Source organism: Salmo salar, chromosome ssa14, assembly GCF_905237065.1.
Source record: "Salmo salar chromosome ssa14, Ssal_v3.1, whole genome shotgun sequence".
Lineage (NCBI taxonomy): Eukaryota > Metazoa > Chordata > Actinopteri > Salmoniformes > Salmonidae > Salmo > Salmo salar.
The window spans coordinates 48,203,687-48,218,958 of record NC_059455.1 but is presented as its reverse complement, the minus strand read 5'-3'; the positions used below and the strand labels follow the sequence as shown (position 1 = coordinate 48,218,958).

The 15,272-nt window shown below is 43.1% G+C and overlaps 1 protein-coding gene across 1 annotated transcript in view; it reads left to right on the top strand.

Annotated features, from left to right (window-relative positions):
* Positions 1 to 15,272, top strand: part of LOC106569759 (activin receptor type-2B) — a 29,065-nt gene that overhangs the window by 5,981 nt on the left and 7,812 nt on the right. Inside the window, exons 2-4 of the mRNA XM_014141347.2 lie at positions 12,981 to 13,188; positions 13,721 to 13,836; positions 14,087 to 14,238. Coding sequence (XP_013996822.1) covers positions 12,981 to 13,188; positions 13,721 to 13,836; positions 14,087 to 14,238 — 476 coding nt within the window. The remainder of the gene's footprint in view (positions 1 to 12,980; positions 13,189 to 13,720; positions 13,837 to 14,086; positions 14,239 to 15,272) is intronic.

Sequence of the window (15,272 nt, the reverse complement as noted above, 5' to 3'; positions counted from 1 at the left end):
GTTTACTCGCTTGCCTACGGATTGTCATAAGGCAGCCTGATCTGCATCCTCTTTTCCTCCGTCTTTTCTTCACGCAATTGACGTGGATCTGGGCCTGTTCCCGGGAGAGCAGTATATCCTTCTCGTCGGACTCGTTAAAGGAAAAAGCTTCTTCCAGTTCGTGGTGAGTAATCCCAGTTCTGATGTCCAGAAGTTATTTTCGGTCATAAGAGACGGTAGCAGCAACATTATGTGCAAAATAATTTAGACGCAAAAAAACCTAACAAAATAGCACAATTGGTTACGGGCATGTAAACGTCAGCCACCCTCTTCGGCGCCATTTTGACAATCAGCATCAGGGATCACTGGAGCATGTAGGCTAGCTTAGCTCTCTGTTTTAGCTCTGTGTAGTTGGCTAGCTTATCTCTCTGTTTTACCTCTATAGCCTGGTATTAGGCTTGCTCAGCTCTGTGTCGTAGGCTAACTTAGCTCTGTGTAGTAGCCTGGTATTAGGCTAGCTCAGCTCTCTGTTTTAGCTCCGTGTACTAGGCTAGCTCAGCTCTCTGTTTTAGCTCCGTGTACTAGGCTAGCTCAGCTCTCTGTTTTAGTTCTGTGTACTAGGCTAGCTTAGCTCTCTGTTTTAGCTCTGTGTGCTAGGCTAGCTTAGCTCTGTTTTAGCTCTGTGTACTAGGCTAGCTCAGCTCACTGTTTTAGTTCTGTGTACTAGGCTAGCTTAGCTCTCTGTTTTAGCTCTGTATAGTTGGCTAGCTTATCTCTCTGTTTTACCTCTGTTGCCTGGTATTAGGCTTGCTCAGCTCTGTGTAGTAGGCTAGCTCAGCTCTGTGTAGTAGCCTGGTATTAGGCTAGCCAGCTCTCTGTTTTAGCTCTGTGTACTAGGCTAGCTTAGCTCTCTGTTTCAGCTCTGTGTACTAGGCTAGCTTAGCTCTCTGTTTTAGCTCTGTGTACTAGGCTAGCTTAGCTCTCTGTTGTAGCTCTGTTTAGTATGATGGTAGTATGCTAGCTTAGCTCTCTTTTTTTAGCACTGTTTAGTATGCTGGTAGTAGGCTAGCTTAGCGCTCTGTTTTAGCTCTGCATTTACAGTGCCGTTGTATTTTATTTTGATAATGTTTTTCTGTGTGTGTGTGTCTAATGGGTAGATTAGGCCTAATGAGATGTTCATGTCTCCACCCTAACAATGGGAGTCGTCCCAACGGCGGGAAGGCAGGTGACAAGCTTAGGTCCAAAATAAGCCCATAGAAACGCATTGGGCTTATTTTGGACATATTTTGAAACCTCTCACTGTACTTCTTCCTCTCAGATAGAGGTATACCACCGTAAGGGGTTGGGCAGCCAGGCTCCTATAGACAGGGATTTAAAGAGACAGGCTTTATTTTTTTCCAGTGAACAAAGACTCAAACATCTACATGCTATGTTCAAACCATATTATGATGTCATCACTTCTGATATTTTCCTATCCACACAAAAATATTTGTTGAAACAGTTTTGTTGATTTTACGTCACAATGAGCTCACAGTTTGATTCAATAATTGAATAAACCAACCAGAATGAAAGACCTAAACTTCAACTGACATTAAAAACAGTTACAGGCTGTATTGGAGGTCTAAAAACTAATGTTCTCCTCCATTGTGATGAATAAGTCCTAGTCAACATGATAACTTTTACTGTCTCAGTAGCCTATTCTACCACTAAACAGCACTGCGCTCAATGGAGGGGCTGTTTTGGGTTCAAACTCAAAGATCATTACTCTGCTCATAGAACCTCTTTATCTTCCTTCCCAGATGTGCTATAGTCATCTAGTTAAAGGGGAAATCTGTGATTGTTACCCGCCTTGTTGTTTTAAATGCAAATTGCCCCTTTTTTATGCAACAAAAAAAACTGTCAAGGTTGCTGCTGTCTACGGAAGTAGCTAACACACAGACAGTCACGGGCTGTGTTCCAAATGGCACCCTATTCCCTAGTGTACTACTTTTGACAAGGGCCCTATGGCACCCTATTCCCTATGTGGTGCACTACTTTTGACCAGGGCCCTATGGCACCCTATTCCCTATGTGGTGCACTACTTTTGACCAGGGCCCAATAGGGATTAGGGTGTCATTTGGGATGCTCGTATTATGGTTGTGATGTCTTCACCCGGGCATATCAATGGAGTATAATGACATCATTACAGAGTTTTATTAGGGTCGTGTTCAGAAGGCATCAAACAGAAGATAACTGAGTAACTATCAGTAGACTACTTAGTAGACTACTTAGGACAGGCTTATTTTGTTTTAAAGGGTTCTCAGGTGATGGCATTACTAGCTAGGTGTGGGCTGTTTTGGCGAGAGCAGCATAGCGATTAGAGGTCGACCGATTATGATTTTTCAACGCCGGTACCGATTTATTGTAGGACCTATTTTAAAAAAGCCGATACCAATTAATCGGCTGATTTTTATTTTTTATTATTTAAAAAACACCTTTTTTTTAACGTTTATTTATTTGTAATAATGACAATTACAACAATACTGAATGAACACTTTTATTTTAACTTAATATAATACATCAATCAAATCAATTTAGCCTCAAATAAATAATGAAACATGTTCATTTTGGTTTAACCTGTTAGGGCTAGGGGGCAGTATTGACACGGCCGGATAAAAAACGTACCCGATTTAATCTGGTTACTACTCCTGCCCAGTAACTAGAATATGCATATAATTATTGGCTTTGGATAGAAAACACCCTAAACTTTCTAAAACTGTTTGAATGGTGTTTGTGAGTATAACAGAACTCAAATGGCAGGCCAAAACCTGAGAAGATTCCATGCAGGAAGTGGCCTGTCTGAGAAGTTGTGTTTCATCTTGGCTCTTTTTATTGAAGACTGAGGATCTTTGCTCTAACGTGACACTTCCTACGGCTCCCATAGGCTCTCAGAGCCCGGGAAAAAGCTGAACGATATCGAGGCAGGCTCTGGCTGAAACACATTATCGCTTTTGGCAAGTGGCCGATCAGAGTACTATGGGCTTTGGCGCATGCCCGAGTCGACCGAATGCTTTATTTTCTTTCGTCTGTTTACCTAAACGCAGATTCCTGGTCGGAATATTATCGCTTTTTTATGAGAAAAATGGCATAAAAATTGATTTTAAACAGCGGTTGACATGCTTCGAAGTACGGTAATGGAATATTTAGATTTTTTTTGTCACGAATTGCGCCATGCTCGTCACCCTTATTTACCCTTTCGGATAGTGTCTTGAACGCACGAACAAAACACCGCTGTTTGGATATAACTATGGATTATTTTGAACCAAACCAACATTTGTTATTGAAGTAGAAGTCCTGGGAGTGCATTCTGACGAAGACAGCAAAGGTAATAACATTTTTCTTATAGTAAAACTGACTTTGGTGAGTGCTACATTTGCTGGGTGTCTAAATAGCTAGCCCTGTGATGCCGGGCTATCTACTGAGAATATTGCAAAATGTGCTTTCACCGAAAAGCTATTTTAAAATCGGACATATCGAGTGCATAGAGGAGTTCTGTATCTATAATTCTTAAAATAATTGTTATGCTTTTTGTGAACGTTTATCGTGAGTAATTTAGTAAATTCACCGGCAGTGTTCGGTGGGAATGCTAGTCATATGCTAATGTAAAAAGCTGGTTTTTGAGATAAATATGAACTTGATTGAACAAAACATGCATGTATTGTATAACATAATGTCCTAAGATTGTCATCTGATGAAGATCATCAAAGGTTAGTGCTGCATTTAGCTGTGGTTTAGGTTTATGTGACATTATATGCTAGCTTGAAAAATGGGTGTCTGATTATTTCTGGCTGGGTACTCTGCTGACATAATCTAATGTTTTGCTTTCGTTGTAAAGCCTTTTTGAAATCGGACAGTGTGGTTAGATTAACCAGAGTCTTGTCTTTAAAATGGTGTAAAATAGTCATATGTTTGAAAAATTGAAGTTTTTGCATTTCTGATCTTTTTGAATAACGCGCCACGGGATTACACTGGCTGTTGAGTAGGTGGGACGATTTGGTGCCACCTACCCTAGAGAGGTTAAATAATGCAAAAACAAAGTGTTGGAGAAGAAAGTAAAAGTGCAATATGTGCCATGTAAAAAAGCTAACGTTTAAGTTCCGTGCTCAGAACATGAGAACATATGAAAGCTGGTGGTTCCTTTTAACATGAGTCTTCGATATTCCCAGGTAAGAAGTTTTAGGTTGAGGTTATTATAGGAATTATAGGACTATTTCTCTCTATACCATTTGTATTTCATATTCCTTTGACTATTGGATGTTCTTATAGGCACTTTAGTATTGCCAGTGTAACAGTATAGCTTCCGTCCCGCTCCTCGCCCCTACCTGGGCTCGAACCAGGAACACATCGAAAACAGCCACTCTCGAAGCATCGTTACACATCGCTCCACAAAAGAGCAAGGGGAGCAACTACTCCAAGTCTCAGAGCGAGTGACGTTTGAAACGCTATAAACGCGCACCCCGCTGACTAGCTAGCCATTTCACATCGGTTACACCAGCCTAATCTCGGGAGTTGATAGGCTTGAAGTCATAAACAGTGCAATGCTTGAAGCACAGCGAAGATCTGCTGGCAAACGCACAAAAGTGCTGTTTGAATGAATGCTTATGAGCCTGCTGCTGCCTACCACCGCTCAGTCAGACTGCTCTATCGAATATCAAATCATAGACTTAATTATAACATAATAACACACAGAAATACGAGCCTTAGGTCATTAATATGGTCAACGATTATGCTTTTTTCGCAAATGCGCTTTTGTTAAATCATCCCCCGTTTGGCGAAGTTGGCTATCTTTGTTAGGAAAAAATAGTCTTCACAGTTCGCAACGAGCCAGGCCGCCCAAACTGCTGCATATACCCTGACTCTGTTGCACAGAACGCAAGAGAAGTGACACAATTTCCCTAGTTAAAAGAAATTCATGTTAGCAGGCAATATTAACTAAATATGCAGGTTTAAAAATGTATACTTGTGTATTGATTTTTAAGAAGGGCGTTGATTTTTATGGTTAGGTACACATTGGTGCAACGACAGTGCTTTTTTTTCGCGAATGCGCTTGTTAAATCACCCGTTTGGCGAAGTAGGCTGTGATTCAATGATAAATGAACAGGCACCGCATCGATTATATGCCACGCAGGACAAGCTAGATAAACTAGTAATATCATCAACCATGTGTAGTTAACCAGTGATTATGTTAAGATTGATTGTTTTTTATAAGATGCGTTTAATGCTAGCTAGCACCTTACCGTGGCTTCTTGCTGCACTCGCATAACAGTTAGTCAGCCTGCCACGCAGTCTCCTCGTGGAGTGCAATGTAATCGCCCATGAATGCTGTCCAAAAATGCCGATTACCGAATGTTCTGAAAACTTGAAATCGGCCCTAATTAATCGGTCGACCTCTAATAGAGATACTGTATGTACACAGTACATATACAGGTAACTGCCACAATAATGGAAACTCTTGAGTAAATGAGGGATAGAAAGTATATTGAAAGCAGGTGGTTCCTGAGGTAATCATAAAAACGTTGTATTTTTATTTTAATAAATGTAACCCCCTTTTCTCCCCAATTTCATGGTATCCAATTGGTAGTTTGTCTTGTCTCATCGCTGCAACTCTCGTACGGACTTGGGAGAGGCGAAGGTCGAGAGCCGTGCGTCCTCCGAAACACAACCCAAACAAGCCGCACTGCTTCTTGACACAATGCCCACTTAACCCGGAAGCACCAATGTGTCAGAGGAAACACCGTACACCTGGCGACTGTGTCAGTGTGCACTGCGCCCGGCCCGCCACAGGAGTCGCTAGTGCGCGATGGTACTAGGACATCCCTGCCGGCCGAAACCTACCCTAACCCGGACAATGCTGGGCCAATTGTGCACCTCTCCATGGGTCTCCTGTTCGCGACCAGCTGCGGCAGAGCCACAGTTAGCACTGAAGTGCAGTGCCTTAGACCACTGCGCCACTCGGGAGGCCCTCTGAGTTAATTAAAGGGAAGATTGCAAAGGTAGGTTGCTGTTTAAACATTTTGATTTGTTTCATCCTTCCAACTAAAAATCCCAATACGACATATAACTTTACATTTTGTATTTTGGGAGAAATTTACATTTTATCCAAATTTGACCGAAGTTATGACGGTTAAGCATTCGGAAAAGTGACGTCGAGTAGAACACTCAGCAGGAGTGAACACTCAGCAGGAGTGAACACTCAGCAGGAGTGAACACTCAGCAGGAGTGAACACTCAGCAGGAGTGAACACTCAGCAGGAGTGAAGCCACTGTCCACATAAGACGCTAAAGACCCACATCATACCGAGTCCTCCTATTGGACCATGTCCTTAGATTAGATTATATTCAACTTTGTCATTGTACAAGTACAACGAAATGCAGTTAGCATCTAACAAGAAGTGCAAATAAAGAGTACAAAAAAGTGAAACAATTAATACAATGTATATTATTAAGTGGGAAGTCTAAATGTGCAATGAAGGCAAATTATCAGACCATATCCTGTGGTTTCTTGATTCTCTATCACCTATACAGCGCGCAGGCTTTTAGCGTAGCCTCTTTTCCACCCCTGCTGGCTTACCCCTACTAGCTAACTGTTAGCAGCCTTTTAGCATAGCCCCCTTTCCATCCCTGCACCTCTACTAGCTAACTGATAGCAGCCTTTTAGCATAGCCCCTTTCCCATCCCTGCTGGCTTACCTCTATTAGCTAACCGCTAGCAGCCTTTTAGCATAGCCCCTTTTCCATCCCAGTACCTCTACTAGCTAACTACTAGCAGCTTTTTAGCATAGCCCCTTTTCCATCCCTGTACCTCTACTAGCTAACCGCTAGCAGGCTTTTAGCATAGCCCCTTTTCCATCCCTGTACCTCTACTAGCTAACCGCTAGCAGGCTTTTAGCATAGCCCCTTTTCCATCCCTGCTGGCTTACCTCTACTAGATAACCACTAGCAGGCTTTTAGCATAGCCCCTTTTCCATCCCTGCTGGCTTACCTCTACTAGCTAACCACTAGCAGGCTTTTAGCATAGCCCCTTTTCCACCCCTGCTGGCTTACCTCTACTAGCTAACCGCTAGCAGGCTTTTAGCATAGCCCCTTTTCCACCCCTGCTGGCTTACCTCTACTAGTTACCTACTAGCAGGCTTGAAACACATCACTTATTAGGAGTTCAGCACATCAGAACTTCTTGTACTGTTACTGATTAACTTTTACCATCATAGTAGACATTGAATGTCAAACCAATCTATATCTAGCTACAAGCAGTAAATCCAGGTATAATGGCTAATGCAAACATTGGCAACCATGATATTCTGCAAGTTATATTGGCCACTGAAGATCAGGCAGTTCAGCAAAAATAAAGACTTCCCTTGAAATAAACAATGACATTATTCCGATTTGGCATTTGACCATTCATTTCTGCAAAACGTGCAGTATTCTGTTGATGGAATTGTAGCTAGCTTGCATGCTAGCTCATGCCATCCCCAAACTCCACGCTAGATCCGTGTGAGTGGGCCAGTTCGTTTAGCATGGCCCGGTGCACTTAGCATGGCCCGGTGCACTTAGCAGCTTATCATATGGCAGGGATCACCAATGCAGCCATAGGCCGACAGTATGATGTCATTACTTGCCTTGAGGGAATCTGCGATCTGAAGCAGAGAATAGCTAAACTCAATCATTGTTTACACGTTAAGCTATATGTTCTCAATTTAAAAGGATGTATATGAGGCAAACCATATACCAGATTTTGTACATGCCTTTTTAAAGCTCTAATATGTAATTTGTTTGGGAGACCTGACCAAATTCACATAGAAATATGCATTATAGAGCTGACATTCTCATTGAAAGCAAGTCTACGAAGCGGTAGATCTGTTCAATGTGCACTATTTCTATGCTTCCCGTTAAGTTTCTGAAAATACTATAGTTTTGTTTATGGAAAATATATTTCACTGCGGTTTAGATGTTACAATGATTCTCTCTACACAAATATTAGAATTTTTGCAACCTGGTATTGGTGGAGCGATTTCTGCATATTGCTCCTTTTAAGTGCTGACATATAAAGTTGTTTAGTGCAAATCGAACCCTTGTAATTTAGGTACAGTATGAAAGTAAGGAGATGACAATTAGGCTATAGGAGATGAGCATTCCAGGTAACATATATGAGGTTGATTTTATTTCATAAATGTTCCTTGCAAAATGTTTGCAGCTGTTAACTTGTTCCCATAGATAGACAGTACATGGTTTCTCTGTGTCACTGACCCTGGATAAGCTAGCGACTGTGCTATCACAGCTAACTTTTTAGGTCAATAATATGCTGTTCTTATCAACATTTTGTTTGCTTTATAATCGTGAGTGAAACTGAACTAGCTAATAGCTTACAAGGTTAGCTGAATTTTCTCAAAACCAACGTCAATGTGGCTAGCTAATCCTTGCCCCTCATGCTAGCCTTTACAGCAAAATATCACTTTAGAAATGTCCAAATAATAAATATTGATATGGCCAGCTTTAGCTTATCTCAAAATAATAGAGAAATGCTGGGAAAACCAGCGTGCAGCAAATGTTCTGAAATGTTTGGTCAGTGATTGTTTTGTTGAAATGTTTAGTCATCATGCACTGTATCTCCTACGGCACTAATCTAGTGAGCAACTTTAGAGCGCCGCCCAAGCAAGGCATTTGATTCGTTTGATGTGTTGCGAGGCGTCACAGATTTTACACCAGGTTCCGACTCTTTAGCTGATTTCTGCCGTGGAACTTCCCCAGGCTTCCCGTTTTTAGGGAAGCCTGGTTTGTGACGAGGCTAGTCCTACCACTATCGTCTGTAAACCTGATGATTGAGTTGTAGACGTGCTAGGCAATGCAGTCGTGGGTGAACAGGGAGTACAGGAGGGGGGCTCAGCACGCACCCTTGTGGGGCCACAGAATCAGCGTGGCGAAGGTGTTGTTGCCTACCTTCCACCTGGGGTCGGCCCTTCAGGAATTCCAGGACCCAGTTGCACAGGGCCGGTTTCAGACCCTGGGCCCGAGTTTAGCGACTAGCTTGGAGGGCACTATGGTGTTGAAGGCTGAGGTGTAGTTGATGAACAACGTTCTTACATGGGTATGATTCTTGTCCAGATGGGATAGGGCAGTGTGCAGTTGGATGGCGATTGGGGCGGTATGCAAAATGAAGTGGGTCTAGGGTGTCAGGAAAGGTGGAGATGATATGATCCTTAACTAGCCTCTCAAAGCACTTCATGATGGCAGAAGTCAGTGCTACAGGTCATTTAGTTCATTTATCTTTGCTTTCTTGGGTACAGGAACAATGGTGGCCATCTTGAAGTATGTGGAGACAACAGACTGGCGTAGGGAGATATTGAATATCTCCGTAAACACACCAGCCAGCTGGTCTGCACATGCTCTGAGGACGCGGCTTGGGATGAACGTCTAGGCCGGCAGCCTTAAATGTCTTAGTCACGTCGGCCACGGAGAACGAGAGCTCACAGTCCTTGTGAGCGGTGGTGGCCCTCGTCGGTGGCTCTGTGTTTTCCTCGAAAGTGGGCGAAGAAGATTGTGTTGCACGGTATACCGGAACTTCTGTACTTTTTCTATACTAGGACATGAAAAACGGTTTGGTACTAGAATTTTTGTAACTTTCGGTACTTCAGTCAAATGTTTCACGTCGTCAACTGATTGAGAGCAGATCAAGTCTGTCTCCTTACAGCGTGAGAGCACCGTGTCGGTTCCACTTACTCATTGCTAGCTGTATCTACCCTGTCCTGAGGAACCACTGAACTCACTGGGAGTCTGGACTGTATCATGTTAACTCCCCTCTCATACTGACTCTAGTCTGTCCTGAGGAACCACTGAACTCACTGGGAGTCTGGACTGTATCATGTTAACTCCCCTCTCATACTGACTCTAGTCTGTCCTGAGGAACCACTGGGAGTCTGGACTGTATCATGTTATCTCCTCTCTCATACTGACTCTAGTCTGTCCTGAGGAACCACTGGGAGTCTGGACTGTATCATGTTAACTCCCCTCTCATACTGACTCTAGTCTGTCCTGAGGAACCACTGGGAGTCTGGACTGTATCATGTTATCTCCTCTCTCATACTGACTCTAGTCTGTCCTGAGGAACCACTGGGAGTCTGGACTGTATCATGTTAGCTCTCCTCTGATGCTGCACAGAAGTTAACATACTTGAATAATGCAACACAGCATGTAGAAATGTTGAAACAGTTTATCGATAGAGATTTACAATTCAAATAAATGACTAGCATTATGTTGCTATGTAATTAGATTGGTAAAATGGATTGTATACTTGTTTCATTAATGCAAACTAGAGGTCGACCGATTAATCAACAATTTAATTAGGGCCAATTTCAAGTTTTCATAACAATCGGTAATCGGCCTTTTTGGACGCCGATTACATTGCAATCCATGAGGAAACTGCATGGCAGGCTGACCACCTGTTACACGAGTGCAGTGTCAAAAGGACCTTGTGGCTGCAAGGAGCCATGGTAAGTTGCTAGCTAGCATTAAACTTGTCTTAAAAAACAATCAATCTTCACATAATCACTAGTTAACTACACATGGTTGATGATATTACTAGTTTAACTAGCTTGTCCTGCGTTGCATATAATCAAAGCGGTGCCTGTTCATTTATCATCGAATCACAGCCAACTTCGCCAAAACGGGTGATGATTTAACAAAAGCGCATTGCCGAAAAAATCTTTGCAGAAATGTACCTAACCATAAACATCAATGCCTTTCTTAAAATCAATACACAAAGTATATTTTTTTAAACCTGCATATTTAGTAAAAAGCAATTCATGTTAGCAGGCAATATTAAACTAGGGAAATTGTGTCACTTCTCTTGCGTTCAGTGCAAGCAGAGTCAGGGTATATGCAACAGTTTGGGCCGCCTGGCTCGTTGCAAACTGTGTGAAGACCGTAATTCATTTGCCCGAATTTTACATAATTATGACATAACATAGCATAACAAAAGGTTGTGCAATGTAACAGGAATATTTAGACTTATGGATGCCACCCGTTAGATATAATACGGAACGGTTCTGTATTCACTGAAAGAATAAACGTTTTGTTTTCGAAATTATAGTTTCCGGATTTGACCATATTAATGACCAAAGGCTTGTATTTGTGTATATTATTAAGTCTACTATTTGATAGAGCAGTCTGACTGAGCGGTGGTAGGCAGCAGCAGGCTCGTAAGCATTCATTCAAACAGGACACTACTGCGTTTGACAGCAGCTCTTAGCAATGCTTGAAGCACAGCGCTGTTTATGACTTCAAGCCTATCAACTCCTGAGATTAGGCTGGCAATACTAAAGTGCCTATAAGAACATCCAATAGTCAAAGGTATATGAAATACAAATGGTATAGAGAGAAATAGTCGATGCGTCATAATTCCTACAATAACTACAACCTAAAACTTCTTAACTGGCAATATTGAACCACCAGCTTTCATATGTTCTAATGTTCTGAGCAAGGAACTTAAACGTTAGCTTTTTTACATGGCACATATTGCACTTTTACTTTCTTCTCCTACACTGTTTTTGCATTATTTAAACCAAATTGAACATGTTTCGTTATTTATTTGAGACTAAATAGATTTTATTTATGTATTATATTAAGTTAAAATAAAAGTGTTCATTGTTCATTCAGTATTGTTGTAATTGTCGTAATCTGTCAACCTCTAATGCATACATTTAAAAAAATGCAATGATATTGAATTCCAAATATCTGTCTGGTTCAAGTGTCATTCTGTGAGGGGGTCCGTCCGCAATGTGGCTGGCTTTCCCTTTATAATCCCTGATTGTCTGGACTGTTTGTTTTGTACTTTCATTTTAGGGGACCAAAAGTATTGGGACAAATTCACTTGTGTAGTAAAAGGTTTAGTATTTGGTCCCATATTCGTAGCATGCAATGTTTACATTTAGCTTGTGACTCTACACATTTATTGGATGCATTTGTTGTTTTGTTTTTAGTTATGTTTCAGATTATTTTGTGCCTAATAGAAATGAATGGTGAATAACGTATTGTGTCATTTAGGAGTCACTTTTATTGTAAATAAGAATATAATGTTTCTAAACACTTCTACATGAATGTGGCTGCTACCATGATTTCTCTAAAATCCTGAATGAATTGTGAATGATGAGTGAGAAAGTTGCATACTCACAAATATCACACTCCCCCCAAAAAAAATGCTAACCTCTCCTGTTATTGTAATGGCGATAGGTTAACATGTCTTTGGGGTATGATATTTGTGCGTCTAACGCTATCATTAATCATTATTCACGATTCATTCAGGATTATCCATTATGGTATTAAAGCAGTATCGAAACATGCCTCAACGACGCGCTTAGCTAACGTTCTATCTGCGTGGTGTTTTGTAAAACGCATGTTACGTCTTAGGCCGTTGTAGGAAAGAACACTCCGTTTTGCGTTGTGCTTAAAAACAGTCCTTAGCTGTGGTTTATTGTCCATATACCACACCCCCTCGGGCCGTATTGCACACCTCCACCTTTCTTTTTCCCGGAGAGTTCTTTCTTCCTGTCCTCGTGATGGACAGAGAACCCAACTGGCTAAATGGACGGGGACTGTATCTCCAGAGGGGGCTGGAAAACTGTAAATTCTGTCAAATGGATTATGTTGCAGTTCCTGATGTCTCTCTGGAAGGAGATCCTCGCCTTGAGCTCATCTGCTATATTGTCGAGGGACTGAACGTTAGCAAATAATATTCTCAGAAGCGGTGGATGGTATGCACGCCTCTTGAGTCTGACTAATTCTTCTTCGGCGACTTGGAGCAGTCCCCGGGATGAATGGAATTGCCTCGATAACCATGCCTTCTCCTCTGTCCTCTCTCTCCTGCCGCCTCCTGTCTCTCCTCTCTCTCCTGCCACCTGCTGTCTCTCCTGCCTCCTCCTCTGTCCTCTCTCTCCTCTCTCCTGCCTCCTCCTCTGTCCTGTCTCTCCACTAGGCTGGGGCCATGGCGATGTGGAGACCAGAGATTGTGTGTACTACAATGATAACTGGCGTACAGAGCGTACCAACCAGAGTGGTGTGGAGAGGTGTGAGGGGGAGAAGGATAAACGACTACACTGCTACTCCTCCTGGCTCAACGTCTCAGGAACCATCAAACTGGTGAAGAAAGGCTGCTGGCTGGACGACTTCAACTGCTATGCCAGGTACCAGGCACTACATACCAACTGGTATGCCAGGTACCAGGCACTACATACCAACTGGTATGCCAGGTACCAGGCACTACATACCAACTGCTATGCCAGGTACCAGGCACTACATACCAACAGCTAAGCCAGGTACCAGGCACTACATACCAACTGGTATGCCAGGTACCAGGCACTACATACCAACTGGTATGCCAGGTACCAGGCACTACATACCAACTGGTATGCCAGGTACCAGGCACTACATACCAACTGGTATGCCAGGTACCAGGCACTTAGGACCTTTTTACTTAAGTGTGTGTTTTGATAGGACACACGGGATAGGAAGCACTGGTCCTTATTCCACTTGTGTAATAACAAAAGAATGCTTCGCGGCAATACTATGGCAATACAAATCAATCACAGATCAACTAGGTAGCACCATGATGTCACAATGGCCTTACTCAAATCGTTCTAGCAGTACTACAGAAGTATGAGAGGAACATTTGGGACTAATAGATCTTGTAAATAACGTGTGTGTGTGTGTTGTCAGACAGGAGTGTGTGTCCATGGAAGAGAACCCCCAGGTGTTCTTCTGCTGCTGTGAAGGGAACTACTGCAATGAGAGGTTCACACACCTGCCTGACCTCGTCGCCGCCGGCAACAGAGGTGAGTGGACATGAACTTTGAACCCCGTTCTTAAATAAAAAAATTAATTAAAAAATGAATGTTTTATTTATTTAGAATCAGAACACAAACCATACAGACTGGGTATCAGGCATCACAATATACCACAAGTAAAATAAATGAAGATATCGGTAAAGATATTGATATTGATTGGTTGATTGTGTTCTCTTCCACAGTGAAAACGTGTCTGACTGATTGATTTTCATCTTCTATGATCTTTTCTCCTCCCTAGTGAAAATCCGCCCCCCTCCCAGAGTGCCGTCTCTGTTGAATAGCCTGGTGTACGCTCTGCTATCTCTGTGTGTTCTGTCTCTGACCCTGCTACTGGCCCTGTGGATGTACCGACAGCGCAAACCACCCTACGGACATGTTGACCTCCTTGAGGTGAGACCACACCACATAACTAGTGCTGATCTAGGATCAGCCCCCCCCCCCTGTGGTCATATCATCTGATCTAGGATCAGGTCCCCCCCGTGACCATATCATCTGATCTAGGATCAGGTCCCCCCCCTGTGACCATATCATCTGATCTAGGATCAGGTCCCCCCCCTGTGACCATATCATCTGATCTAGGATCAGGTCCCCCCCTGTGACCATATCATCTGATCTAGGATCAGGTCATCTGATCTAGGATCAGGTCCCCCCTGTGGTCATGTCATCTGATCTAGGATCAGGTCCCCCCCCCTGTGACCATATCATCTGATCTAGGATCAGGTCCCCCCCCCCCCTGTGACCATGTCATCTGATCTAGGATCAGGTCCCCCCCTGTGGTCATGTCATCTGATCTAGGATCAGGTCCCCCTGTGGTCATATCATCTGATCTAGGATCAGGTCCCCCCCTGTGGTCATATCATCTGATCTAGGATCAGGTCCCCCCCTGTGGTCATATCATCTGATCTAGGATCAGGCCCCCCCCTGTGGTCATATCATCTGATCTAGGATCAGGCCCCCCCTGTGGTCATATCATCTGATCTAGGATCAGGTCCTCCCCCCCTGTGACCATGTCGTCTGATCTAGGATCAGGTCCTCCCCCCCTGTGACCATGTCGTCTGATCTAGGATCAGGTCCCCCCCTGTGACCATATCATCTGATCTAGGATCAGGTCCCCCTCTGTGACCATATCATCTGATCTAGGATCAGGTCCCCCTCTGTGACCGTATCATCTGATCTAGGATCAGGTCCCCCGCTGTGACCGTATCATCTGATCTAGGATCAGGTCCCCCAGGTCCGTCCGTCCCGTCCCCCCCCTGTGACCAAATCATCTGATCTAGGATCAGGTCCCCCCCTGTGACCGTATAATGTTATTCATCATGATCTGAAAGGCAAATTCCTTATTCATTATGATCCAATATCAGATCAAACAAGACCGTCTGTTTACACAGGTAGCCCAATTCTGATATTTTGTCTAATTATTGGCA